Source organism: Podarcis gaigeae (genome assembly GCF_964106915.1).
Source record: "Podarcis gaigeae genome assembly, chromosome: 2".
Lineage (NCBI taxonomy): Eukaryota > Metazoa > Chordata > Lepidosauria > Squamata > Lacertidae > Podarcis > Podarcis gaigeae.
This window is the reverse complement of record NC_139679.1, coordinates 36,911,604-36,939,131: the sequence shown is the minus strand read 5'-3', so window position 1 is coordinate 36,939,131 and position 27,528 is coordinate 36,911,604. Positions and strand designations below refer to the sequence as shown.

Genomic DNA, 27,528 nt, shown 5'->3' with positions numbered 1-27,528 from the left:
TCTAATTCTGTGACTGCTAAGCTTACTCAGGAGCTTTTGGTGAGGTAGCTTGTCTAAAGCTGCTTGAAAGTCCAAGTGCACAATATCAACTAGATTCCCTCTCTGTTATATCTATCTATTAATCTGTCTGACTACAGAAATATATTCACTGTTTTTGTCTTGGGCGCTCAGCCACTTTGATTAGCAGATGCCCATAAAATGTTTCCTTCGCAAGAGTGCAAAAAGACTTATGCTGCTGAATTGACTAAATTTGGCTATTCAAAAGGTTACTGTAAACAATGAACTTTCATTCCTTGTGCTATCACATTACAATTAACTTTACATTTCAGCAAGGGCCCATTCCCGAATGAAGGGGGAGTTCTCATACTTCAAAGATTTAAGTCCAGGAGGGAGGGAGATAACCGTTGCTGGATATTTGGTTTCTATATAATAGTTTCACTTTCTCTCTACGCAGTAATGATTTCCTAATGAAATCCCTGCAAAGTGTATGAGATTTAGAGCTGTTTTGCAGGAGTTAATTGCCTCATTTAGCATATAACTATGCTGTAGGCTGGCAAGTGGTTTTCTTTCTTTTCTTTTTTTTTTGTTTAGTACAAATATAATGCCTTGGGGTCAAATTAAAGCACATGAAAGATGTACTTAGTTGCTTCCTGTAGTAAATGAAAATCCCAGCTTATAACTTATGGCATTTCTTGACTGTAGGCTCCATAGATGCCAAATAATTAAAATGTCTACTTTTTATTCACTGCATCAAAGATGAGAATATAAATAGCTGCGCTGTGCCCAGGGCGGCTATTTTCATACTTGGGCTATAGCTAAACTAATATAAGTTAGAGTTATAGGGAATGATGTACAGCACTCTGTTAAAATGGTCCTGTTATGTTATCAACTTCCTCTAAGTCTGTCCATCTGCGATCACAGAACACAGGCCTGGGCCAATAGGGCTGTTCTTACGGAATGGACGATATCAAAATATTCCTAGAATGAAGAGGCTCACAGGCAATTCCTTTTACTAAATCCAGCAACCATTTGAAGATCTTCTCACAGTGTGAGGCTGCTAAGTTTAGGAAGGGACCTAAGATACTTCCAGACACCATTTGCCTCTTCTTATATGGAAGACATTTGTAGGCATGCTTTGTGTACTTTCAGAAACTTTCATTTTGTTTGAAACCACAGCAGCAGCTTCCATATTCACACTTGTATGGGTAACCTGTCAAACCTGCAGTGAAGATACTATAAACAGCTATTTATGTTGGCTGGCTTGTCCAATTTTTCATGATCACCTGTAGGACCTAAGAGCATGATAAGTTTCCTTTTCTTTAAATGGATGGTTAAAGTGGTAGAAGAAATTATGACAAACCTCCATTACTATATTTTAAGTGCAGGTAGGAAAAGGTAAATGTTTTTTAAAAATAAAATAAAAATTAGTTTTACCGAAATTCAGATATACCTTATAACAAATGTCACTGTTATAGAACGAACCCAGGGCTCAATGAGGACCTAAAATGAGTTCTGTAAAAACTGCCACCCCTAATTATTGGCCGTTATTAAGAACCAGTCTTCCAATACTCTTGCCAGAGTCTGTAGACCACTACATCTATTACTTGCCTAAATTTTAAAGCACAAACCTCTTGTTTTTCCTTTCTTTGGCGCTGGTATTCTGCTTCCTATTATCCCGCTAAGCTCTCACCAATAGTATTATCCATTACTTTTCTTCTCATAGGTATCCAGGCATCAGCTGACAATCTTCTGAATCACAGCCAGACCCTGAGGCGCCACTTTTCTGCCAGCAGCATCAACCTGGAGTATGATGAAGATTTGCAATGCATGCTGGGACTTCTGTGCCCTCGATGATGTTGCATTGTGTGGAGAGGAAAATCACAGCACTGAACATGTTTCCCTAAAACACTTAAAGCAGCAACGCTGTGGGCATCACCCCTGTCAAACCCTGCAGATGATGTGACATTGTTTTAAACACCACACATGGTAGCCAAGAATCCACATTGCCCTTGTAATCATTCTATGTTAAAACGAACACACAGTAGGACTGGCTGAATGGCTTGAGTTGGGTTCAAATGATGGTTGCCTCCATAAACATAGATGCTTTGTCTCCTGTTATCATCTTGTCAACTCAGCATTCCCTGTTCTCTGCTGATCTTTGTCTTTATGGTGTAACCGAATAATTGTTTGGTAATTGCCATAACACCCGTTTCCCTTTTTTTAAAAAATCAAGGAATTAATGCTGCTTCACCTATTTATAATTCTTGACAGGTGCATGTAGAATGTGTACCTGTAAAAATGTAATGTACACAGAGGACAAATTCATACTTGCAAACTAATGCATTGGCACAGCTCCCTATCACATCCACGCAGTGTGGAAGACATGTATTTGATGCCACCTAATACATGCAGCAACCTGATAGCAGAAAAAATGAGATTATAGTTCCTTCACCCATTCTACACTCACCCTGAAGTCTTTTGAGCTGCCCGGATAATGATTCCATGTCACAACTAAGCAATCAATATTGGGGATATATAGTATCCATTCAAGATCTGGGCTGAATTCTGTGCTGCATAGAAGTGGCAAGATCTAGTACAAAGGGTCCCCCCCCCCCTTAAAATACGGAACATCTAGCAGCTGTATCTTAGAATGGGGGAGAGAAATGGTAAGCAGACAGCCAGTCAAGAGAAAATGACAAAAGAGATTCATTGTGTGAAAACACAACACCGTCCTAGTGGCTGTTTTCTGCTAATTTTGGACCCCATCAGAGGTGACAGAACAGGTGAAGTTAGGCATGTGGACTTGTGGTTGGGAAAAGATTAACTGGCACCAAGTTAGAGGAGCGTTAGTAAGTGCACTTGTAAAGTGATACATATTATTAAGGCAGACTGTCCCTTAAACTTCATGCATGGCATTACTTAAAAGTGCAGTCTTCCCCCTATGTGATAAAGGCCTTTTAAATGCATCATTAGCTATGCATTTGTTCACTGTTAATGGTCTTGGTTTCCTTGGTGATGAGTGTACACAAGTCCTGCTAAAGCCAGCAGTTCCCCAGTCATTTTAACAAGCTGTCCATCCCAGCAGTCGAATTTGGTCTTTGGTTGGGACCCACCTGTTGAGTTGAAATTCTCATCCTTCCTTGTGCTGCATTGTCAAGCCTCCCCCTACTGTGCAGAGACTAGTTGCCAGCAGTCTGGTGAATCACCAACACAGTCGTTTTAGAACCTGCTGTTTGAGAATATTTGCACTAAAACCATTGGAAGTTTTGCTGTTCTTGAATTGAGGGTGTGATTTCTAGTACACCCTGGCAAAAAGAAAAAAGAAAAAAGGAATGAACATAAAGTGGCATTTGAGCAATTGCAACTGTGGGGGGTGGAGTGGGGATGAGTGAAGTCTCCTCTTGGTCAGGTAAGGTTAGATTAGTGGTGGGTTTTTTGAGCTGGGCTTGACTACTCTCGCCTCCTACCACTTTCATTCCTTTAGCTCTTTCCTACTGTAGAACAAAGTTAATGGTGTAGCACAAAGATGACTTCACAAGTCTTTCTGGGCAGACTCCTTTGATCCTCCAGAAGGAGGAGAGCAGGTTACATCTTTAGCTTTGTGTTAACTGGCCCCCATCATCAAAGATAAAGACTTTGTCTCGGGCCTTTTTGTCGCATCTTCCTGTGTATGGTCAAGCAAGAAAACATTTGTGTTGCATTGTCTTCACCAGCAACACACCCTTCAATATTCCATTTCCCTGTCTACTTTTTGTTTCCCCTTGAAGAGGGGAATGAGAGGATTAAGAAGAATGCTGGACACTTTTCAGTTTTTCTGGAGAACATCGGTTGTGTCTTTAGAAACAACAAAGAGGTATTGCGTCCCAAGTGTGCACATAGTTATTTTGTCCACCCCACCCCAGCTGGTCAGTCAGGTTTTTCTGTATAATCTGTTTACAAGAGACAAAGGGGTAAATATACACACCTTCCACTGTGAAATGCCTGTCATGTGGCTCTGGCCTTTACTGTAATTGACTGGTGGTCATGACAAAACTCTAGACCTTGGATACAGCCTTTAACCTGCTAATTACCACGCTGAGGAGCTTTCAGTATGGGAGTCTTGGGAAAATGGACGTGTGGTCTTGGGAGTCCTCACAAGGGATAGTGGGGTTGGTGAACACCAGAAATGCTTGCTTTAGTTAAATTAATCAAGTTCTCCTTTTCCCACTGCTCCACCAGTAAGCCTGTTGTAGGATAAAGTGCATTTTCTCAAGATTTACCTAAGCATTCAAAACGCTGTATGAAGCAAGACCTGAAGACTGGGAAAAGCAATAACAAGAAAAATAGGACTGGCATAGACAGCATGGTTGTGTGTTTTTCCTCAGTTCCCTCACACACCCCTCTGAAGCAAACTCTTGTTTATGTTCCAGAGATTTCTCAGAAAATTGTAATAGTGGCAACATGGATGGAATGTGGGGTGGGGTTATTGAGGAGAAATGTATTTTCTTTTTGTTATTTCCCCCCTTTACAGGGGTGGGGGACAGTCAAAGGCAACAGAAATTGCAGGTGCAAGATGGTGTTCATCTGAATTTGTTACTGTGAAGCAGGCACGTGCAGCAGGGAAGCAAGTTGTGCCCCATGGAAGAGTACAGTCAGACTGTTCTTAATGGGTGCACAGGCCACAACATGGGACTATAGAACCTTCTAGACACGCTTGTGTGCACCTCAGTGGCAGCAATGCAATATGTATTTATGACTGCATGGCTCTTTAAAAGAGTGAATAAAGCTGTTTACAAGGGATGGACAGCTGTTGCCTGGAATTGTTTGTGTGTGTCATTGTCTGAGGTAAAAGATGTGTTACCACCACACTATTATGGGCAGCAGTTTAAGTCATAGGGGCAGGCTGCTGCTTGCCTGTCAGTTCATTTGTTTAAAAATAAATTTTGATGGGGGGGCGCTGTTCTAACATTCCTTAGGACATATTGTCCTATCTGCTTCCTCTTATGACAGCTACATCTCAGCAACACAAAAGCCATTTTCAAAATGTCAGGATTCATCTTTTTATTGATGTGCCTGGAACTGAGTAACAGATCTATAGAAGCCGGAACGATTATTTGCGTCACTTAAAACAACGGCCTAGGGCCACAGTGAGTTATATGGGAGGTGTAGTGAGTCTTTGAAATCAGAAGATGGCATGCAAGAGCCAAACGCTCTCTTATTGCCCCAGAGAAAGGGATTTGCAAATTACACAAGAGGCAGAAATTACATGAACGAGAAGCTTTTTGAGAAGAAATGGGTGGGAGAGATCTGCCAGTACGTACTAAATTATAGTCTGGTCACAAACAAGGTCTGACCAGCAGAACGTCTCTGCCACCCAAATTTGAATTGTACTACCAGAACATCTGTTATTACAAATCCAAATATTGCAGAATGTTGAATTTCAGCCTTGTGATTTTGTAAGTTGGATTTTGTGAGTTAAATGTGGGTTTCAGTTCTGGAATTGGAGCGCCACCTGTCCCTGCAAGAGCCGTGACTGTTAGGGGTATCTCACTTCTAGGGTGATGAGAAGCTCCAGAATGCTTGTCATCTTCCCTAATTCTTTATCAAAACGTTTCCTTAAAAAATAGCAAACTCTTATAATGTTTCCAAAATGTATAGTATCTCATTGGTGGCAAAATACTGGGATGGTGGATTCTAGGGCTCAAGTTTAGGCTGGATTCCAATCATTGTGTTACTATACAGACTGGGGGACAGAGAGGTTCTGGAGGGTAAGAAAGAAAAAAAGGTGCCCCCGATACGTTCCTCCCTCCTAAAATCCCCCGATATAGCACAGGTAAAGGAAGGTTTGGGGTTGCTGTTTTTTTACCTCATGAGTCTGACCCTAACCCCTGAGGGCTCAAGGAAGACAACTTCTAGCATCTTCTGTACCCCTTGCCTTTATAAACAAGCATAGTCATGATGAAACAGGACAGTTTTTGTTCTACAAGAGCAAGCTACATGGATGCAACAATTATTTATTTTTACAGATTGTTAAATTAACTTCACTGAATTAGAACTAAGTTTGTCCTCTCAGATTGCAACTGTCCTTCACCCTTCCACATTCTCACATATACCAGCTATTTATTTGCTACTGAAAATTAAACAATGCTCACCATGCAATTCTAACTTTGCCAGCAAATAGAACTGTGCCCTATTAACTAGTTGCCAGGAAGATGGGGGGGGGGGGCTAATGTGTGTGTTTCGGTTTCACAGCAGTAACGCTTACCGCATGAACATTTAACAGGATGGTTGATAACTGGGGGATTGGAGACAGTCCGTAATGGGTGGTGCACTGGAGACAATGTGCTTTAAAATCATTAGAGGAGGAACTGCGCCAATATAATTTCCATTCTGAGATTGGCAGAGCAGAAGTGTAAACGGCAGAGAGCACCCTTTAACTCAAGATGTGCGCCGCTCTTTGTGAGTGAGCAACTGGTATGTTGCAACCTCTGCCGTTGGCGCTGGGCCTGCTTCCAAAGTGGGTAAACTGTCTTAGCGGGGCATTGTCTGATGCTTTTGTGAGGGCAATGGAATGTAAATGTCAGATAAACAATATGAGAGAGAGAGAAAAGATCTTTAAGGGCAAGAGATTGGCTTTATGTGTGAAGGAGTGATACTGGTCTCATAACATTTGTATCCTGCTTTTCCTCTGAGGAGCCCAATACACTATACTTGATTTCCACACAAGCACACTGCTTCATTTAATCCACATGACAACCCTGTGAGGTAGTTTAGGCTAATGGATACTGACGGGCCAATCCAAGATCTACCCAGTCCTAGTCTGAGACTAGCCAGTCCACCACTCTGGTTCAGTTGAAAGCCATGGTAGAAGACTCATTTGTCTTGGTGGGCTGTGGGCAAAATCAAAACAAGGTTTTGAGAACTGTTCCACGTCTCTGCTGTCCTTTTGATGCGGGGAGGGTTTCTGTCCATTTCTCCCCTGCCTGTCAGTACCTTACTGCAGCCTGTTTTAATTTTTCAAAGACTGTAGGGGAAGTGACTGATTAACAGAAATATTTGGACACTACTAGCCAGGTGTGTTGATGTCACCACAGCTCAGCTCTGCCCAGCAAAACTCTGCTGAAGTTCTCCAGAATAAAACACACCTCAGAGCATCAGCTGACCTGGACGAGGTAGGCTCACCTTCCATTTCTAAGACAGATTTCCATGTGGGAAATGTACTTGATTTCAGTGTGTGTGTGTGTGTGTGTGTGTGAGAGAGAGAGAGAGAGAGAGAGAGAGAGAGAGAGAATTGTAGGCAAAATGGTAGAATGGCACTTCAGCCATAAAGCTCCCCTTGAGCTCATTAGTACTTCTCAGCCTTGCCTACCTCACAGGCTTGTTGTAAGAATAAAGAGACATGGACTCTTTGGAGGAAGAACAGCATGAACATGTAATAAATACCTAATATCCATTTCAATCATCCCTTTTTTCTGAAAGAAGGGAGGGGGCATCCTATTATATAGGGCTGCGACTGTAGCCTCTTAATTAAAGAGGGGGGCACATCCAGCAACCTTTTTGATGCAGGGTCTGCAGTTCTCCTACACACACAATATTTTTCCCCTATCTCCTTTCATCTAATTACTTCAGGTTACACATAAGGTCAAGGGGAGAAGGTAAACTTCTCAGAACTGAAGCAGGTAGGCAGAAGGGAAAAGCCGTGCTGGCTGCCTTCTCTGGGCCCAAATTGCAGGTGGGGTCAATTTGGCCCCCGGAATGTCTTAGCATCATGAAAGGCTAACTATTAATTCAGCCATGGCCAAGGTTCAAGGAGAGCCAAGACCTTTGCACATGAATGCCCTCTCCTCCTCCGCACCCCTCCAACGGCAAGCAATGACTCTTCATCGTTTTCTCTCAAATATAACTTCAAAGCAGAGGTAATGCCTCGTCGATTGGGGGGGGGGTTGAAGGGGGGGGGAGAGAGAGTCAGCAACTGCCCTGCCCTGCCGATCAGAGTGGACAAAAGCAACGCCAGGCTAAAGAGATGAGGGGGGGAGATTGCCCTAGTGAAAGGAAGGAGCAGGCGGTTGAAATCGTTCCCTTTCTTTCCAAGGCCTGGAATCTTTCTGGTTGCTGGGTTGTTTGTTCTTGGCAGAGGGGATCTCTCTCCCCACACCTCCAGCTTTCCTTTAGTATCCCGAAGAATAATGGGCATCTGGGAGCTGTTTCAAGTGGACTTTAATTTGTCTTAATGAAACTCACAGCAAATAATTCCCAAGCGCCCACCCCCGCCCCCCCTCTGTGTGCGCAGTGGCCACATACCAACCGAGCCACCCTTACAAGCAAAGCAGCCGACGGGGGGCGCGCGCACACACAAGCACGCGCTTTTGAAAAGAAACCCCCCACACACCCTCGCCGGGTCGTTTATTTTTTTTAAAGAAAATGCGTGCGATTGCGTTTCATCAGATATTTAAAAGCACTTTGATTTTAAAGGTTTCATAAGCTTCTCTTTTCCCACCACGGCAGCCAGGATCCGTGACTAAAAATTAACTGGTGGCAAATGAAGCAGGTGGGAGGGGGGCGCGATGTGGAGGGGAGAGAGATGGGTGGGGGGCAAAACAAAGTTTGTGCAAAGTAGCAGAACCGCAGAGAGAGAGAGAGAGAAACCCTGTCAAGTGATTGCGCTCTCCATGGAGATCCGAGGACCAATGAGAGGGGCAGAAGCTGTTTATAGGGGCGGAGCGTCTCCATAGCATCCAGAGAAGCCTTTCGGAGCAGCTACTTATTGACAGTCATTCTGTTGCTTACAAATCACAGCGGCTCCGGAATAAAAGGGCTCTGGCAGCGAGGGGCGTAATAATTCATCCAACGGGAGAGCAGTAGAAATCTACCCTATTTCCCTACCCGGCCCCCACCGCCACACACTTCACCCCACTGAATATTCGGCGCTTAGTAGTAAACACTTGGCGGTAGTGGGATTCCTTCGTAGGAACAGGTAAGATAAACGGAATTATTTGTTTCTTCATAAAGCGGGGAGGGCAGGCCAGCTTTATTTCTCCGCCACGTTATCCTGGGGAGGCTGGAATCCTCCCAGCACATATTTTTTTATTTTATGGTTCTGGCCAGACGTGAATGCAGAGGGACCCTCTCATGAATCCATCAACGCAAATGTAACAACACTTTCATTTAAAAGGGGAAGAAATAATCCATGGTAAGAGCCTTTGGGGGGCTTGATTCAATTCTGTGTTTTTCATGTGAAGATGGTTGGCATGAATCTTCATGTACTAGTTCAGGGGGAGTAAAGCTTAAATACAGGTACTTGGCCACTCTTCTTCTGGTTCTCCAACCTAAACGCCCTCTTGTTATGCTTACATATGTGGCATACAAGAGTCATAGGATTTCAAAGCAGCCCACTCCTATGCATAATATACTGGGCATTAAGCCCCATTGAGGTAAATGGGGCTTATTCTCTGGGTACAGGATTACAGCCTTGAGCAGCCTAGGTGTGATTTTACCCTCTGCTCTATGAACCAGCTGAGTCAAAGCAGTCAGGTTTAAACCAATTTAGCTCCCTGCCAAATCAATGGGAGCAATTTACAACCCTAAGCCCATTACCTGAAGGTAGGTCCCATTGAAATCAAAGGGATATACATCACATAATGTGTTTGGCACTGGGGTGCCACTTGCCTTAATGAAAGTGCTTCAACTTATGGATTGTGTTGCTGGAGGTAGATTTTCCTTTTTTAAAAAAATTGAATCACATTTATCCCCAAGATAGCCTTGGAAATTCTAGGCATTATGGAATGGCATGAAATTCCCACCATCTTAACCATTTTTAGGGCAGTATTCATACCTCTAATGTTGAAGGAAAAAAACCAAAAACTGATGGTGTTGTACATTGAGTGAGGAATCAATGACAGATTTAAAACAGAGGCTACTTCAAATCACTAAGATGGAATCTGTAAAAGGGTTAGGGACTGTCAGGTTTGCAAGCTGAAGCATTTATGAAGCTGAAGAAATTTTTATTTACCTAGAAGGAGATACTAACATGTTCATTTCAGTTGCATGTTTCTAGCTGGGTTTTAAGTGTTTCAATAGGAACAAATGCTACTTAGATTCTTGGCAGTTTTGCGAAAAATCTTGCCACAAAAGAAAAAAAGGGGCATTTGGGTGAATTCCACCCATCTTAGGCTGTAGTCTGCATAAAGCAGGCTAGTTAAGCAGGCTGGTTTGAGAAGGGGATCCTACACCCAGGGATGGCTCAATTCTCTGGGATTACCTCAAGGGTATATTTGGCTCCAGTGCTTTTAGAGTGTCTGGCTAGAAAACAACCTGCTCAAGTGTTTGTTTGTGAGCCGCCCATTTGTTAGGGGCTTTGAACTTCTTCGTGTTATTGTTGCAGGATTGTCACCCCCCGCCCTTCCCCCTTCTTCCCCCTTCCTGCTCTCCCACAATTCCTGAATGTTGGACTTGCCTATTTTGGCTTCCCCTGACATGACTGACAGCTGGCTGAACGTGCAGTCTGAAGAAGAGAAAGGCCAGGAAAGCAGCATGGCGGATTCGAGCAACCTGGACGACAGCTTGACCAGCCTACAGTGGCTTCAAGAATTCTCCATCATCAACGCCAACATGGGCAAGGCAAGCTCTTCCCCTTGCAGCACAGATCCTCACGGCTATCACAAGATCCCTGGCTCTGCTGCACCGTGTTCCCCTCTAGCTGGTGACCCAGCTTGCATGGGGATGCCCCATACCCCTGGCAAGCCAATCTCCTCTTCCACATCCAGGACTGCACACCTGCAAGGCCAGCCATTGGAAGACATAGATTACAAGACTAATCCCCATGTAAAGCCTCCTTACTCCTATGCCACGCTCATCTGCATGGCGATGGAAGCGAGCAAGAAAACCAAAATCACCCTCTCAGACATCTATAAATGGATTACAGATAATTTCTGCTATTTCCGCCATGCAGACCCCACATGGCAGGTAGGTGCCTAGGATGGGACAGCCCATACCTCTCTGCATTTTGGCCACCCAGTCATGTGGGTGAGGTTATAGTGCACTTGCTACTGTCTCCATGTTTTCTGTTGGCTATCCACTGCAGTTCATGACCAGCCATCCTCCCAAATCAGCCTTGATGCTTCTATGACTTGCATTATCTGACAGTGAAAGTGTTTCACCACTATTTAAATTCTCATAATTTCCATGTGAGCAAGTGTTGTGTACACCTAATATGCTAATGAAGGAAATCTAAACTACTTGGCCAGAATCCTTAAAAATGGCCATGCTTAGAGCAGCAAACAGCTCCCTACATTCTTAACACACAACACAGTTGATGTTTAGTCGTTTAGTCATGTCCGACTCTTCGTGACCCTGTGGACCAGAGCACGCCAGGGACTTACTTGATGGGACTTACTCCCAGCTAAGTAGAGTTAGGTTTGCAACCGGGGGCTGGACCCACACCATACCTTTTGAGCACATTCAAAGCATTCACACCCCAAATAAATCCTGGGAATTGTAGCTCACCCCGACAGAACTGCAATCCCCAGCAGCTATAACAAACTGCAGTTCCCAAGATTATAAGGGGTGGTGGTGGTGGTGGTTATGTGCTTTAAATGTATGGTGGGTGTGCAAATTTAAATACTAGCACCCTTTTTCCTGGATCATCTTTTGTCATACATACATAATGTAAGGTTCCATCACTGTCAGTTGTGCCACCTTACAGGAGAACCAGCTATATCTGTGGTCAGGTGGCTGTAAGACCCTCTTGCCACGAGATGAGGAACAGATCTCCTGTCAACCTTCTATGACATTAGAAAGCGACCAAGTGTTTGTAGTATTCATGCTGCAGCTCCTTTCTGTGCTTCCTTCTCCCTAGAGTGCAATTACTGTTGCTTGGTATGTTTCCTATCAAGATGTTTTGCCTGGAATAAGCACTTAGTAGCACACAGAGGTTGTGGTAAATGAGAAAGCAGAGCAATGTAAACAGGCATTTTCTCCTTTTGAAGGTAGCAATTATCTAACAAAGACTGAGGATGATTGAGAGAATGTCCTTTTTTTTTTGAGGCTCCAACAAGCGTAAAGGAAGTGCCATAGAAAGTACTGTACAGAAAAACAACACAGGGGCAGTTAAGGGGAAGAGAGAAGGAAACAGGTGGAGGGCGAAAGAAAAGTAAAGATGGCCAGAGTAGGGGCCAAGAGGCGGGTGGCGTTGCCTAGAGGTGATTCTCCTCCAATCTTTCATTGGATGCTTAATGCTGATAATCCAATCAGTCATAAATGGACATTTGGAGTCAATTAACTGCATAACTGGGAGGCAGGGGTACCATTTAGAGAGGGAAGGGGGCAGTCAACCCCACTCCATCCTTCATTGCGGATAACATGTTATTATTCCCCACAAGTGTTTATATTTCTGGTTACAATGAGGTAGAAAAAATAGCCACAACAAACGCTCTCAGGATACCTGGTTTTTTAAAATAAATTTTATCTTGAATATACCCAAGAATAAGCCTTGCACTTTGCTGTAAATCTTAATGCTCCACCCTGAAATGTCTTTGATTTTTTTCCAGATTTCAGTGGGAACAATCTTGTTAGGAGGGCTTTGGAAACCAGCTTTTTGAATATGGAACTATCTTCCATATTCGGTATCTGGAAGCTTAACTTCTTGTATCCAAAAGTTAGTTGGTCACACAAGTAGGATATACTTGGCCGATTTGCATCATGCCTGGAGAGCATTTAAAACAAGCAACTGCTTCATACACTTCTAGGGAGAAAGAGGAGAAAAAGTCAGGGTATAAATTTCTTTCCCCCCTATCCCACCCTTTGATCCACGGAGGAGGAAACACAAGTGCCAAAGAAATTGATGTGTCTTTTCTGTGCGACCTGATGCTTTCCAAGATTGACTGTGGAGAAGCATTTGAGATAAGGCAAACTAAAGATTTGAGAGAGGTTATTAGGAAAGAGGTGCATCTAAGTGTAGAATGGCTGGGATATTGGATCAGAAGTATGCAGTGCCTCAAATGGTCAAAAACAGAAATATTATAACTTTTCACTAACCTCTTGGAGAGGTGTAAGTAACCTGCAAGGTGTTGCTAGACTACAATCCCCATCATCCTTGATCAATGGCCATGCTGGCTGAGGGTAATGAGAGTTGAAATCCAATAACAGCATATGAAGAGCCAAAGTCTCATGACCACCAGCTGAACAGCCTTGGACATAAGACATCAGCCTGCAATGAAGGCTGTGGCCTGTAATGAGAATAAATTCACTTTTGTTACCATGTTAACAACAATATTGAAATAATGCATGTTGAGGCTCTCTCCCTCCCATAGCAAGCACTACAGTGTAAGGAGGAATCTCTGTCCTTGAGCACCACCTCCTTCAATTCCCAATGTCTGTGATACATGGTAGACTCATTTGTGTCTTTGGCTCCTTGAGGTTTAAAAATATTTGAGTCAATGGTAGGCTGGACAAGTAAAAGTTTGGGTAGGAAAAAAGAGGGAAAGTTTTGCCTTTCAGAAAATCCAAAGAAAATTTGTACACCAGGTCTTTATAAGGTACTTAACTGGACTCTATTGCTGTAGCATCTATATGGCTTGTAATTTTTTTATGTCCTTCAAATAGTCCTGGTAAGACAGTGAATCTGTAGCCCCACACCAATAGACGGAGACCCAAAAGTCAGCCTATTTCAAGTATCCACTCTTAATTCTATACCTTGGACTTTCCCTTCTGCTCTCAAAGCACTGTTTTCTAAAAATAATAACAATCATCATCATCTCAGTCAAAGGAAAATGATGAGTACATGTCATTCATTTCTGACAATTGATGTGACAGTTTGATATTCATGGGTAGTTTTAGCGTTGAATCCTTGAGGGCAACCCTCTTGAGATGTTCCTTGCCACATCATCCTTAAGATCATAAGAGCCAACTCCTAGGGGTTGAAGGGAATTCACCCCCCCAAATTGAGGGGACCACCCACCCCACTAAGTTGATGGGCATTGCCATTCAAATGGTGTGCGTGCACCACGTCATGTGATCAATTACGAGGGGTGGGGCTTATCTGGGCCCTCCAGTATTTTATTGAAGTTGGCACCCCTGCTTAAGGTGAAACAAAGAGTTTCCTCTCCATCCTAAGTGATTAGTGAATGAGTTAGATTCTAGGTGGCTGCATATGATGGTGATGACATGACATGGTACAGAATTATTGTCATTCCATCACCTGTCAAAAGGCTGCCACTACACACTGCTAAGCTTGTTTCCAATCCTCCTAGTAGACTGTATCACAACCAGGTCTCTTGATGTGCCAAAACACTATTGCTTGCAGTCACTACAATAACGCTGCTCAGTGTAGTGGATGTTTCTGATTCCTACCATGGTCACAATGCATAAAACAAGTGTAACATCTAGCCTGATGAAGACTTCTGGAGAACTCAAAAGCTTGCTCACTATTTTCTGACATTCTAGTGGTCCTAAATTCTAATAAAGGTATTGACCAAAACTAAATCCATTAGGCTTCCTATGAGACTGGGATTAACAACATGGGGATTAATAAGTACAAAAAGAAAGAAAGAAAAACCCTTGCATATTGATGTGGTTGATGCAAACTTTCCTGTTCTTTCTTTCCCCCTTTTAAAAAAACAAAAACCCAGTATTCACTCCCTCTTTATCGTGATGCAGGTGGTTTGATGGATCCTTGCAGGGAAGAATGATAAATATGCTAACTAGCTGGGTAATAATCAGCTTGTAGGCAAGCCCAGCAGATTTAAACTGACTCTAGCAGGGAAGAGGGTTATTCTCTGACCCTTGTAAAATTTCATTAAACACTAAATTCTGACTCATCGGAGACCAGCGCGTTCACAGGAATTTCTTTCTTTCTTTCTTTCTTTCTTTCTTTCTTTCTTTCTTTCTTTCTTTCTTTCTTTCTTTCCCCTTTCTCCCATCATGCCCATGTTCTCACCCGCCTCGTCAACCCCAGTTCCTGTAAGTGCAGACACAAAGTCAAAATGTCATGCCACCCATAAGCAGGGGGGTAGGGGGATGGGGAGAGATTCCTGTGGGAGCTGTGTGCTTTGGAAAGGAGCCAAGATGCCCAGGGAGTTTCAGCCTAGAGGAATAGCTTCTTATTATTATTTAGCCCTCCAGGCATTCAAGCCTTGCTTTTGCTCTTTGGCAATACGGATTATGGATGAATAAGCATAAAGATATCCAGGCAACATTTTTTTAAAGGAAAAAAAAAAGAATGAAAAACTCTTGCACACAATCCTTTACCATATCCAATCTCTTAACACCCTCCTGGCTTTGTGCTCTATAAGAGGGTGTTATTTACCCCATAACAGAGTTTCCTTTCTGATTGTGCACATCACTCCAGGCACGCACATTCATTCTTCTGAGGAGTAGCTCTATGGGAACAGTAAATGCCCCTTCTTTTGGTTTCTCTCTTTGTTGCTATTTTTTTTCTAGAGATTTTCTGGTTTTTCTTTTCTTTTTATGATGATTCAGTGGGTGATTTCATATTAAGTCCATTCCAACCAAAGGATGTTCCATGGTGCACAAATGTGTGTCTCACATGGGTGTGTAAATATAAGCAATCCATACCAAGGAGGCCAGTGAGTGTGCAGAGCAAGGGGGGGGGGAGTTATGTTGTGTCCCCTTTTCCATTTCTGTCAAATGAAGTGGTTCTTTCACAGTGTCGTCATATTTAGCACCATAGTGTACCATGGTAGCTGTGGTTTATGGGATAAACCTTGAGCATCAGACATGTTGGTTCACACATCATTTGAAGCTTAGCTGTGCTTTAAAAGGTGAACCTGCAGTGTGCTGGTGCACAGAGCAAAAACCGCAGCTGCTTCATTCCTCCCCTACGCCTGCCAGGAATGAAACCATGGTTTGGATTAGTGACACTTGAGAACCTGAGCTCACTGTTTGTTTTGTGCAAGCAAACCAGAAGCCAGAAGCCAAGAACAAACTTAGGTAATTTACAGTTTATGGTTTGTTTGGAGGGAGAAAAAAACAATGAGCCCAGGTTTAGACAATCCTAGCAGCCTGGCATGAGTAGAGGAAGAGCAAAGCAGCTGAGATGTTAACAGTGCCTCAAGTACCTTGCATGTTCATTTTTAAACCATAGGTTTTTAAAGTGACACATCAGCCAGGCCAAAATCAGATTTCTGGCTAGCATGGGGTTTAAAAAACAATCCAACTATGAGGGCCATAAAATGTCTGGCTTACCTTTCTGGTCTCCTAAAGCATTGAGGTCTCTTCTCTTCTGATTTTGAGGAAGTGAGATGGTGATCTTCTTCATCTCACTGTTCAGAAAGTTGCTGTGAACACTTCTGACCAAAACTAGTGAAACAGAAACTGTCTCTTCTAGCACCATGGAAGGGGAAAAGGCGCTATTTCTACTACACTATTTCACTGCATTACAGTCTGTTCTGGTCCAGACCTAATATGCAGTCTCTTAGATTGAAAGAAACTATTCATTGTAACTGGGGCTGGGGAAACCCAGCCAGATGGGCAGGGTGTTGTTGTTGGCATATTAAAGGAGACACTTGATCTTATGATGACTGACACTCAGGATAAATGGAGGGCATCTGCATTAGCTTTTTCTTATATTAAGGTGTTCTCCCCCTCCAGTAATTCTGAATGAGCTGGAGCTTGGGGGAATATAAATGCCTTTCCTTAAGCATCACTAAAGGACAGCAAGGCTGGGCATGTGGTTGCTTAAAAATTACTTCTCTTTCTTTGCCCTCCACCTGCAGAGATTGTTGGGGTGCCTTATTTCCAGAGGTCAATTTTCTTCTTAATCTTCCACATATGCCTCCATCAAAACTCTCTTTGCACTTTCTCTTCCACCATCCATATTTTTTTCTCGTGCCAACACTGGACTGGATCATTATATTATCTTGTACATCCATCCATACCTGTCTTCAGGCTATTCCACCATGGTTTTCTGGTTTTCTTTTCCAGCTGAAACTAATTTTTTTGTGTGGTTACTGATTATCATCTCTTTTTTTTAACCACATCAGTTGTTTTTAAGGATGTTTTGTACTTCTGTAAATTTTGGGATTCCCCCTAATTACTCTAGTTTCTCAGTGGCTCGGTCTTGGCTCCACTTCTGCTGGCATGTTTGTTATTTAAAGGAGTGATGGAAGGAGGGCAGCAGACTGGAAAAGGTGTGTCAATAAGAGAACGAGTGTCTGTGTACTATGAGGGAGATGAAAGACCCTTTTCACGTTTTAAGTATTATTATTTATGAAAAGTTTTAAGTACAGATTTAAACAGATTTAATCTCATTTAGCTCTCTCCTTGACAACACCTTGGAAATGGTAGCTTTGCAAGAGTGCTAAGAATTATTTCTTAGAGACTTCTGCACAGAACAGCAATTTGAAAGCCAGGGTGTGCTTTGAAAGTCATTTAAACTTGTAATATAGACACACATGGCATAAGATGGCTATCTTTTCCTGAAAGCTCAGGGCAACTTAGAACATTTTAGCAGAATCAAACCTTGACACTAAGGGCAGATCCATACCCTACATTTAAAGTACATCCAACACATGGCTTCCCCACAAGAGTCCCAGGAACTGTAGTTTCCCCCTTACAGAGCTACAATTCCCAGCACCCTTAACTGCAGTTCCCAGGATTCTTTCTGGGAAGTTGTGTGTGTTGAATGTGCCCTAACACTATGCAATGCATGCACTAGAAAAAGCAGACAGGGTACTAAAGAACACCCCTCATCTCCCCACACTTGCCATTGGCATCTATAGGCCATCTCAAATGAAGGTTCTTACAAAATACTTCCAGTAAATATTCTGTATTGAATTTAAAGTGACATGATCTGACGTTCTTGGTTGATCATGATGGTTAAAATATCGTGATGGGAGTTGAGGCACGAATCCATATATTTCAAAGTTGTATAGGATGGTCATTTATCTGTAGAAATATGCCTGGCTACGTGGCTCATTTAAGCATTATTCTATTCCAGATTCAGTTTCACTGTGGCAAGCCACTTCAGCCTTCTTCCTTGCTGAAAAGACCTTCACTCTTACAGCTGATTCAGCCGCCTTCATTGTATTCAATGTGGGTTTATGTTTGCAGTTACTGATATTAAAACTCCATTTTGTTTAATTCTGGTTTCAGAACTCTATTAGGCACAACCTGTCCTTGAACAAGTGCTTCATCAAGGTGCCACGAGAGAAGGACGAACCAGGGAAAGGTGGATTCTGGAAGATCGACCCCCAGTATGCAGACAGGCTGATGAACGGAGCATTCAAGAAGCGCAGGATGCCCCCCGTGCAAATCCACCCAGCTTTCACCGGAAGACTCCAGCAGGATGCTGGCTCCAGTTCATTGGCTCACCAGGCGGCGGCATCTTGGAAAAACAACAGCATCCTGAAAATCAACATGGAGTCTCAGCAGCTGCTCAAAGAGTTTGAAGAAGCCACCAGCGACCAGAACTGGAACCCGGCAGACGGGAAAATGAGCCATAAACGCAAGCAGCCACTCCCCAAGCGAATGTGCAAGACAGCCCGTCTCGCCAGCTCCCCTCTGCTTACTCAGGAAGAGCAGACAGAGCTTGGGTCTCTGAAAGGTGACTTTGACTGGGAAGCTATCTTCGACACCACCTTAAATGGTGACTTCTCCACCTTCGAGGATCTGGAGATCACTCCTCCTATCAGCCCAATAACCAGGGATGTAGACTTGACTGTGCATGGAAGACATATTGACTGCCCACAGGAGTGGTGCCCTGCCGGGCAGGATTACATCCTAACCGAATCCAACCAGAACAGCTTGGACTTTGACGAGACCTTCATTGCCACTTCTTTCCTCCAGCATCCCTGGGATGAAGGGAGAAACGATTACCTCTCAAGTTCTGTCAACATAGATCCACTCTTTGAACTCAACGATCCTTCGTTGCAGACTGAAATGAATGACTGGAGCAATGCTGGGTGTCTTTAATGAGTGACAAGAGCCCTGGCTGGAAGGCTCAAGATCATCCCAGGTTGACCTGCTGTATGTACAAGATTGGCCCAGTGCTGCAGGACTTTACACTAACAGTAGAATCCTCTCGCAAACAAGACATCTTCATTCTTGGGACCACGTGGATCACAGAGGTGTCAGGGGTGGGGAGGGAAAGATCTGGAGAATTTGGCAGGATGTATCTGAAAGCAACACACGGGGAACTCTGTACCCCAAAAGACAACAAAATAATAATAATACAGTACTTATTTTTGTGTTCTTTTAAAGAAATATGGAATTTTTCTACTTTGGGGGTGGAGGGAATTGAAAAGGGCATATCTTCCTTGCAGGGGAGGGCATGACATTTGAATATAATGGAATAGGATGGAAGAGCTGGCCTTTTCTGGTTACTAAGAACATGTTAGATCTGTGATTTCTGTAATTTCCTCTTCCTTCTTTTGTCCATTTGCTTCTCCCTCCATCCCTCTCTTCCATGTGAGTGTGTTTGCATTGTTTCTACCCAGGGAAAAATTCTTATAGGTAAAACATGGGACAATTAAGTAGCAGGCAAATACAATTCCCATCTGTATTCTAGGAATTTCAGCCACCAGTCTATCTAGGACTAGTTTAGATGTCGACATCTGTATGTGCAGAAATGAATCAACAAGGCAAGATCTTTCAGGCTTATAAAATAGAGAGCCTACTATATATCTATATATCTATTACAAAACCTATATTTTTAGCTACAGGGCACAATCAGTAGAGTATTTACAGCAGGGGTGGGGAATGAGGATTGTTTGTAATAATGTTAATTAAGATTGAAGTGTATCAAGCATTTGTTATACAGAGGGGAAATGTAATAAAATATGCAAGTGGGAATTCCTGCCAGTAGAGGGTTTTTAAAAATCCACAAATGGGGACCTGGCATTCTCTAGACGGTCCTTTTTACTTATTTTTGTATCTTAAATTCTTTACATTTTTGCAATCTTGACTGTGTATACTGTAAAGCCTAGACATTTGAAGTCATGGCAGGCAGGCCCTCTAAAGCCTTGAACAACTAACAAAGTGCCGTACCCTTTCCTAGCCGGAAGCTATGAAGAAATTTGTGTGATTAAAAGACAGACTCCGACAAATCAGTTGCCAACACAACTGATCAGTAATGAAGGGCTATTATTTTCCTCTCCTTTTGGCCAAGCGATCCCAAGTGGGTACTTCTAAAATATTGCTCTGCTTTAGTTAATGTCTCCGTATATTTGAGTCTCTAGCCAGTGAGAGTTTAAAACAAAACTCCGAATGGGCATGTTAATCAGTGGCACTAGACTCATAGTAGGTACACACTGTGTGATAATTTGTATTCAGTGCTGGATGAAAGTGCACTTTTGTGGTGCCGTACATACCGACAACATCCCACTGCATATTTTTAAAATGCACTTTTTTTTCAAAGTGAGGAAGGAACTACACATGTGCAAGTGCGGTGAGGTGTTGCACCATTTATTCCAGCGCTTAGGGGGTGTGACTAGACTACATGAATGGAGGGGAGTAGAGAACATCGCTGTTCACTGCTTCTTAAACACTCCTCCTACCTGTATGTACAGATAGCACAGAGACTAACTCCCGCTTTAGGCAACGTTGCTGTGCAAAGCTATGTACAATGGCAAAGTGCTATGTACAAAAGCACTCTGTGGAATAACAAGCCCTGTGCATTTCAAACCGTACGTGTGCCCATAGTCTTAAGTGGATGGTTACACTGTATATGCAGTGGAAACTGCAAATGAAAGCTTTCCCCCTGCCTTCTTATTTAGCTTCCATCCTAGAACTGAAGTTGCCACCCAGCTAGGTGTTTAGCCCACAGCTAATGTTAAGCCAATAGTCATCTCAAGGTTTATGTGCATTCAAATAAAGTAAACTCTGCATATTCCCAATAGTTATGGAGATTCCCCCTGGGAACCTGGCAGTCTTGTCTGGAACATGATGATATTTTATGGGTATTTACCTTTCTGGAATGGTAAAGCTCTACTGTCTGCATTTAGCAGATGCAGAAACAAACAGAACGTTCATCAAGCAAACGTCAATCCTTTTTTTTCTTTACTTCTCTGCACCTTCCTGAATAATGTACACCCACGTGCATTATGTTTTGAAATGTTAATGTTTCCATCCCCTTAATCAGTCTGCCCCAATGATTTTTAAGTGGGGAAAGGCTACAACCTGGGGAGAAAAGTGCAGGCTTTCTGTTTCTGTGTGACAAATATGATGAAGTGTGATAAATGCCTCTTTAGAACCGCATCTGTTCACATCAGAGTATTCTGCCCGCCCACCAGTTTATTTTAACAAAAGAGCTAGACTTCCAGGGACAATAATTTGACACCTAGAGATGGCTGCTTCCCATGCTATATTCTCTTTGTTCACAGTTTTTTTAAAAAATAACCCGCATCATGGACACAGATGAATCTGCAGAGAATCCAAGCACAGCTCTTTGCTTTCTGCCACCAATATTAGTCCTGTGCTCACATTAGTGTGCAAGGAAAGATGCGGCAATGAAGCATCGTTATTTCCTAGCACTTTTAGTATTCAGTGTGCTTTACAATCATCCTCACACCATCCCTCAAAGGTACGCCATTGAATCCCTCTATAGGCAGAACTCTGAAGGCCATTCCAAATGGCCTGGGGTGTTTTTATGTGCAGTAAATGTGCATTTGGTTCTGAGTTGCTGCACACTGTCTATACACATCGGCTGCACATTATATTTTCCAAGCACTTGACCCAAATTTATTTTTTTATCTTGGGATATGCAGAGTGCACACAGTCTAGAAAGGGCAACCTGTGGACTACACATCAAACCTCCGATACTATTTTTTTGTGTAATCAAGAGTTTATGAGTTCTGGGCAGCACCAAGGTAGTCCCATTTTTGGGATGGGGATAGACGCCATTTATTCCTTGAAGCATCTGCAGGAATGTAGGACATAAATTCCCAGATAACAAAAACTGCCCCCGAGCATGGACAGCTTACACCCTGCCAAGTACTAGACTCCTAAAGGGTAACCGAGCCACGCCTCCTGGGTAGTAAAAATGTTCTGCCTTGTGACATTCACAGATGAACTGCCACCACCTGCCTAGTCTTCATTACTTGGGTGCTAAAGCACATGGCCCCCCAAACTGGCCATCTCTAGTCTAAAATATATTGCCTCCAAAGGTCAATGTAAGAAGACTGCTCTGGAGGTACACAGACACACACATACCTGGAAAAGTCACAGGCATATGAGTACCTGAAAAAGCAAAGTAATGGAAGGCAAAGTATGTTCATATTCTGGGACCAGCTGGTATTAATATTGCTAATAAAAATCAACAGAGCTTCCTGGAGCTGAGCAGGATTCAGCCCTCTATTTCATTTGTAGTGGGAGTGTAGAAGAGTACTGTATCTGGGAACCATATGGATCACCTAAATATAATGGGGGAAGAGGGGAACCACTGACATGGAACTGAAATATGAGCAATTCAGATTCTAATCCACTCCTTTGCTGTTGGAAATGTTGTTAATTTACAGTGAGTTAAAATACTAGATTTTCTTTGGAGTGTGTTTAGATTAATGAAAAATAGCAAGCTAGGAACTGTTGCTGTTGGAAACAATATTAGAAACCTTAATCATGTCTGTAGATATGTGTACATGTCTCTCTCTCTCTCTCTCTCCTTATTGCTTGTTTATTGAAAAATAAAAATTAGTTTGGGTAACTACTGGAAAAGAAAAGCCCTTATTTTAAATTATGGAAGAGCATATATTTCAGAACTAAAATGAAATGGGGACTTTCATGCAAAATGGACCCGGTGCTCAGCATCAGTTTTGAAACAAATAATTGAGGCAAAACGGAGTGATTTGCTGAATTTAAAATTTGGAACTTTAATTCAGTGCACTCAGATTTGGAATTCACCTTTCAATGGGCACGAGACATACAGAGTTCAGCATTTAAAATCCTATTGTTCAGTGAAAAGGTTAAGTTTGCACTTTAACTCTCTTCCACCAAAATCAATAGGACTAAATAGAAATCCAATGGATTTTTTGTTATGTCTCTTTGTATTTTGGGATTTGGCATTTGAAGCACATATATCTGAAAAAAACCTAAATATGTAAATATGTACTCTCAGATTCACAACCTAAATGTAATATTCAGCATTCAAATTAATGAGATTTTTGTCCTTGATTTCAATGGGTTCTGGTTGCAGTCAGTGACTTTACTTCAACTTATTTTTTAAAAAACCTAATACTGCTGCAAATCTAATTTCAGTGTTCTCCTAATGAGTAAAGTCGCTTTATTGCAGTCAATGACCAGTATCAGGATGACCAGTATCAGGAGGTATTTAAATTCATGTTCGTCTTGCATGTTTAGAATAGTGAATTTGTTCAAGCTTTTCTCAAGAGGTACAGATCAGTTTAGGTCTATGGAAGTTGGCTTGAATTTCTGGACTGCCTACTGCTGAAAGCCTGGTCCCAGTCTCCATACAGCTTCAGGAGCACAGTGTAATTCTAGAGTTCAATGGCTTCAGAAACATAGCAAAGTCTAGAGGCGAATCAGCAGATGGAAGTTCTAAAGTTGTGAGAATGGAATAAATCCAATTTGCCTCCTGGTGAACCTATCGGAGATAAAAATCAAATTATGCTCCTCCCCCCCCCTTTATAACAACCTGGGAGCGTCTGGCCCACCTGTTGCTCGCAGGTTCTAGGTGGAGGAATATGACACAAAGTTGCTCACAAAACTCATTTGCTGCATCAGGCTTCAGCCCTCCAGATATTTTAGACCACTGCTCTGAGCAGCTCCAGGCTATGGCTGATGTGCGTTGTAACCCTAAAACATCTGGAAGCCACAAAGTTGGCAAAGGCTGTGATATACAAACAAGGTGGGAGCTATCTCTCAAAATGCACACACTACAAATACAAACTATTTCCAAGCCTCTGTTATGGTCAAACTTGCTAAACTTCCAAACAAGAAGCTCTGAAAAATAAATTCTCTGTAGCAATGCAAAACATTAATTTCACGAGTGCTTTAATGGAAACCGCAACAGAGAAAATGGGCTGCTCCCACACTGGGGCTTTCTAGCACTACTGATGGACTGGGTATAATTCAACATAGTGCTAAGAAGTTTCCGGATGAATCCTTAAAGCTGGCTCTTTCAAGACTTCCCTCTCTTGTAAAGTGGCACTGCCCACCCCATGGCTCCAGATCCTATTGAGCTTAATATAGTACAGTGGTACCTCAGGTTAAGAACTTAATTCGTTCTGGAGGTCCGTTCTTACCTTGAAACTGTTCTTAACCTGAGGTACCACTTTAGCTAATGGGGCCTCCCGCTGCTGCTGCGCCGCCGGAGCACGATTTCTGTTCTCATCCTGAAGCAAACTTCTTAACCCGAGGTACTATTTCTGAGTTAGTGGAGTCTGTAACCTGAAGCGTCTGTAACCTGAGGTACCACTGTATTAACCATGAAAGACAAAGGTCAAGTCAACTTGATAGTAGTCAGCACAATTGTAGCACAATTATTCGCATCTCCAGACTGTAACAACTGAAATTCATCCAATAAAACATGGCCAGAGCTTGCTACAGTCACTTCCCCAGATCGTCTGGATTCATTTCAAGCTAGTTTAGGCCTACTTTGGGGACTGAAATGGCTTTGGGCAGTTCCCAATCACACTTTGATGCACCAATGATGCATAATGCAATCAGACCTGGGATTATGGGAAGGGCTTTCCTGAACTATGTTATATAACCAGTGAGATTTCTACTAGGGAGACATGATGCTCAGCACTTCATTTCTTATATTTCCCTGCACATTCACCCAGCAAGGCAACCTCCTCTGCGATGTCTACTTCCTTTGTGGAGCCTTAGCTGTAATTCCACAAACAGTTAACACAGAAGGACAGAGAGCTACAGTAGTGAAGAGGAGCGACCCAGGCGTACTAGGGCAACCTAAAGGCAAGACCAAAAACAGGGAGTGAGCAGCATTTTGGAACTCAATGATTCAGGGCAAGGGTGGATTTTCCCACCCCCTGAAGTTCACTTTGACAGGCGGATGGAGCCATCACCTGCCAATCACCTGGTGTCACTTTGATAGCAGGAAAGCCAATGATTCTTTTTCACTTGGCAGCCCAGCTTGAACTCAAGAGTACCCTACTATAAGTGGGATTTGCAGGCACCACCAGCTCCCTATATTTTAGCATCACATTAGATATCACGGGCAGAAGCATGTTACATTGCTCTGATGGACCCTTTAACAAGCCCAGGACAAAAAGCAGCTTTGGGAATCATAGAAGTGTAGAGTTGGAAGGGACCACAAGGGCCATCTAGTCCAACTCCCTGCAATGCAGGAATCTTTTACCCAACGTGGGGCTCAAACTCACAACCCTGAGACCAACAGTCTCATGCTCTACCAAGTGAGCTATCTTTCAGGGTGAAGACAAGGAAAAGACACTCAGGAGGAGAGGAGCAGCATGGGTGTGTTAGAGAGAGAGAGAGAGAGAGAGAGAGAGGGAGAGAGGCGCTTTGCTCCTGCTCTTAGTCATCTTTTTGCACCGTGGGGTTCCAAATAAAGGTTTACCTGCAAAATGGAACTGGTTCAAGATATAATTTAGCATAGCTGAAAAGGTATATTAGTATCGTGTATTAGTATCCTTTCCTTTTCAGAGAGAACAGAGAAGGGACTGAGGTAGCACTTCACACTCTAGAGTAGGTGTTGAGAACCTCAGGCCTGGGGACTGACTGTGGCCCTCCACACCCCTCTCCCCAAGCTGCACCCCCCTTCTCAGCCACCCCCCTCAACTGCCCTGCTTTGGAATGTGTCCTTGAGCTCTGCTAATGCCCTCTGGGTGAGGATAGAAAGTAGTTTATGGTACAGAGGTGAGATTTAGTTCCTTTGCTCTGGCCAGGTACCTCATTGGCCTGTGGCTCCTGGAAGGTTGCACAGAAGGAAATGTGGCCTTTAATTTGGAAAAAGATCCCCCAACCCTTCTCGTGGGGGGTGGGACTTGATGAAATGAAGAAAATTCAGTCCATTTCTGTAGTGGAAACTATCTTGTGCTCACTCCAAGCTAGAAAGCTCTGGTGTGGAGAAGAGATGGCCCAGGTACCCTGAGAAAAGCACGAGAGTGAAGCACACACAAAGGAGACAGTAATAGATGAATCCACTTGAGGCTAATTATGATCAGAAGCAATTGCTTCTGTGAAGATGTTGGAGGCAAGGAGAGGTAAGGAAACATGAAAGGTTAGGGAGGGTGAACTAATGACCTTTGAGTGGCACAAAGGCACTTGAGGAACAGCACAGGAGAGAATGCCAGCCACACACTGGTCAAGCCATGTAGTGAGTGGGTTGTTTTAGGGTGATACCAGGTCAAAATTGTGAGCTTATAGGACACCATGCTTCACTGGGGTATGGCAGCTTCAATAGGAGGCATCCATGTATTTTTTTAATAGGAAGTTTCAGCAGTCTCATAAGCTAGGGAGTATGTTAGAGAATTTGCATTGGTTCATGAAACCTTCACCTTTGGTACTGCCATAGGGAAAGTGGAAACTGGCAGCTAGTAAGAAGCACAAGACCTTTAAAATCATTATTACATGGAGGTGTGGCATCTCGACAGAGCCCCTTCCTTCGTTCCACTTAATGTCCCAACACCTCACCAGGAAGCTAGCTCAGATAATCCAAGAATTAAAAAGGGGGCACAGGGATTCAGCCTGCCTCAACTCCTAACAATCTGACTTCTCTATCTAGCTGAACTTTTTGTGGCCCTCCAGAAGTTGCTGGACTACAGTTCCCATCATCTCTGCACTATCTACTAGCCATGTTGTCTAGGAATGATGTGAGCTGGAGTTCAATGGGTTCCCCACTCCTGTTGTACATGAGCAAAGGGCCCTGCATCTCCTCCCTCCTCACCCATTTACCTGCCGCCTGCCTGTACCCCCAACTTCTCTCCCCTCCAACTCTTAATATTCCCACCAAATGAGACTGGTATCCATGAGGCATTGCAACAAAAGTCTTCCAAACTATCATTAAAATAATAATAATGGTGGACCACAGTACCATTGAGTGAATTCTGAGATGCTCAGATCCCTTTCGTTTTATTTCCTATTATGTACCACAGCTGGGGTATCTCACTTGCCAGCATCCAAGAGGCCACGTGTGCACATGTGCAGGGGGCTCCATAGCAAATCTACTGATGCAGAAAAGGCATCAACTGAGGTAGAAAGGACATCAATTCCCCAACAACAGGACATTTCAACTCTCCTTGTTGTAGGCAGCCCAAACTACCCAGTTACAAGAGAGAAACCCGTGATTGCATTGTGTGTGTGTGTGTGGTCATCCTTCTCCCCCCCCCCCCCTTCTGTTTTCACAATATAAAACCCCCTCCATCACCTTGAAGTTGCTGGGGTTGGGAAAATCCAGGTACCTGTATGATTTTGGCTCCCATGGGGCCACCAAGAGCTTGGGAAGGTTTAAATGCGGAGGAAAAGTGGGACTGACAGCGGGTCAACCACGTCCCCACACCAAGCAATGCTGCTCCAGCTCAACCCCCACGGCTTTTAAGTAAGTACAAATCCGTCTGTCAGGGGGACAGCAGGCCTCCCAAGTTACGTGTTGTTTAGCCC

At 43.2% G+C, this 27,528-nt stretch overlaps 2 protein-coding genes across 10 annotated transcripts in view; both read left to right on the top strand.

Moving 5' to 3' along the window:
• The window catches only part of RNF157 (ring finger protein 157), a 70,989-nt gene extending 66,210 nt beyond the window's left edge, over window positions 1-4,779 (top strand). For all 7 annotated transcript variants that reach the window (XR_014560954.1, XM_083725684.1, XM_083725682.1 and 4 more), the window contains one exon: window positions 1,724-4,779. Coding sequence is in view for 2 of the 7 variants with exons in the window: in XM_083725680.1 (XP_083581806.1) it covers window positions 1,724-1,854 (131 nt within the window). In the remaining 5 variants the exon portion in view is untranslated. The remainder of the gene's footprint in view (window positions 1-1,723) is intronic.
• Window positions 4,780-7,065: 2,286 nt separating this feature from the next.
• FOXJ1 (forkhead box J1) lies at window positions 7,066-22,633 on the top strand. Of its 3 annotated transcripts, none has more exons than XM_083727257.1 (4): window positions 7,864-7,895; window positions 8,776-8,953; window positions 10,361-10,941; window positions 18,088-22,633. In XM_083727257.1, the coding sequence occupies exons 3-4, from the start codon at window positions 10,420-10,422 to the stop codon at window positions 18,904-18,906; spliced, it is 1,341 nt and encodes a 446-aa protein (XP_083583383.1). In that variant the 5' UTR covers window positions 7,864-7,895; window positions 8,776-8,953; window positions 10,361-10,419; the 3' UTR covers window positions 18,907-22,633. The 3 variants fall into 3 exon arrangements, 2 of the variants coding, with proteins under 2 accessions (XP_083583384.1, XP_083583383.1); XR_014561317.1 differs by lacking the exon at window positions 7,864-7,895 and having other exon boundaries at window positions 8,588-8,953; window positions 18,088-20,807; window positions 20,918-22,633; XM_083727258.1 differs by lacking the exons at window positions 7,864-7,895; window positions 8,776-8,953 and adding an exon at window positions 7,066-7,151.
• Window positions 22,634-27,528: the final 4,895 nt, after the last annotated feature.

Coding starts and splice junctions, on each gene's coding strand:
- FOXJ1 (XM_083727258.1), top strand. CDS start 10,420: ATGTTGGACTTGCCTATTTTGGCTTCCCCTGACATGACTGACAGCTGG. Junction 10,942..18,087: donor ATGCAGACCCCACATGGCAG/GTAGGTGCCTAG, acceptor TTCTGGTTTCAG/AACTCTATTAGGCACAACCT.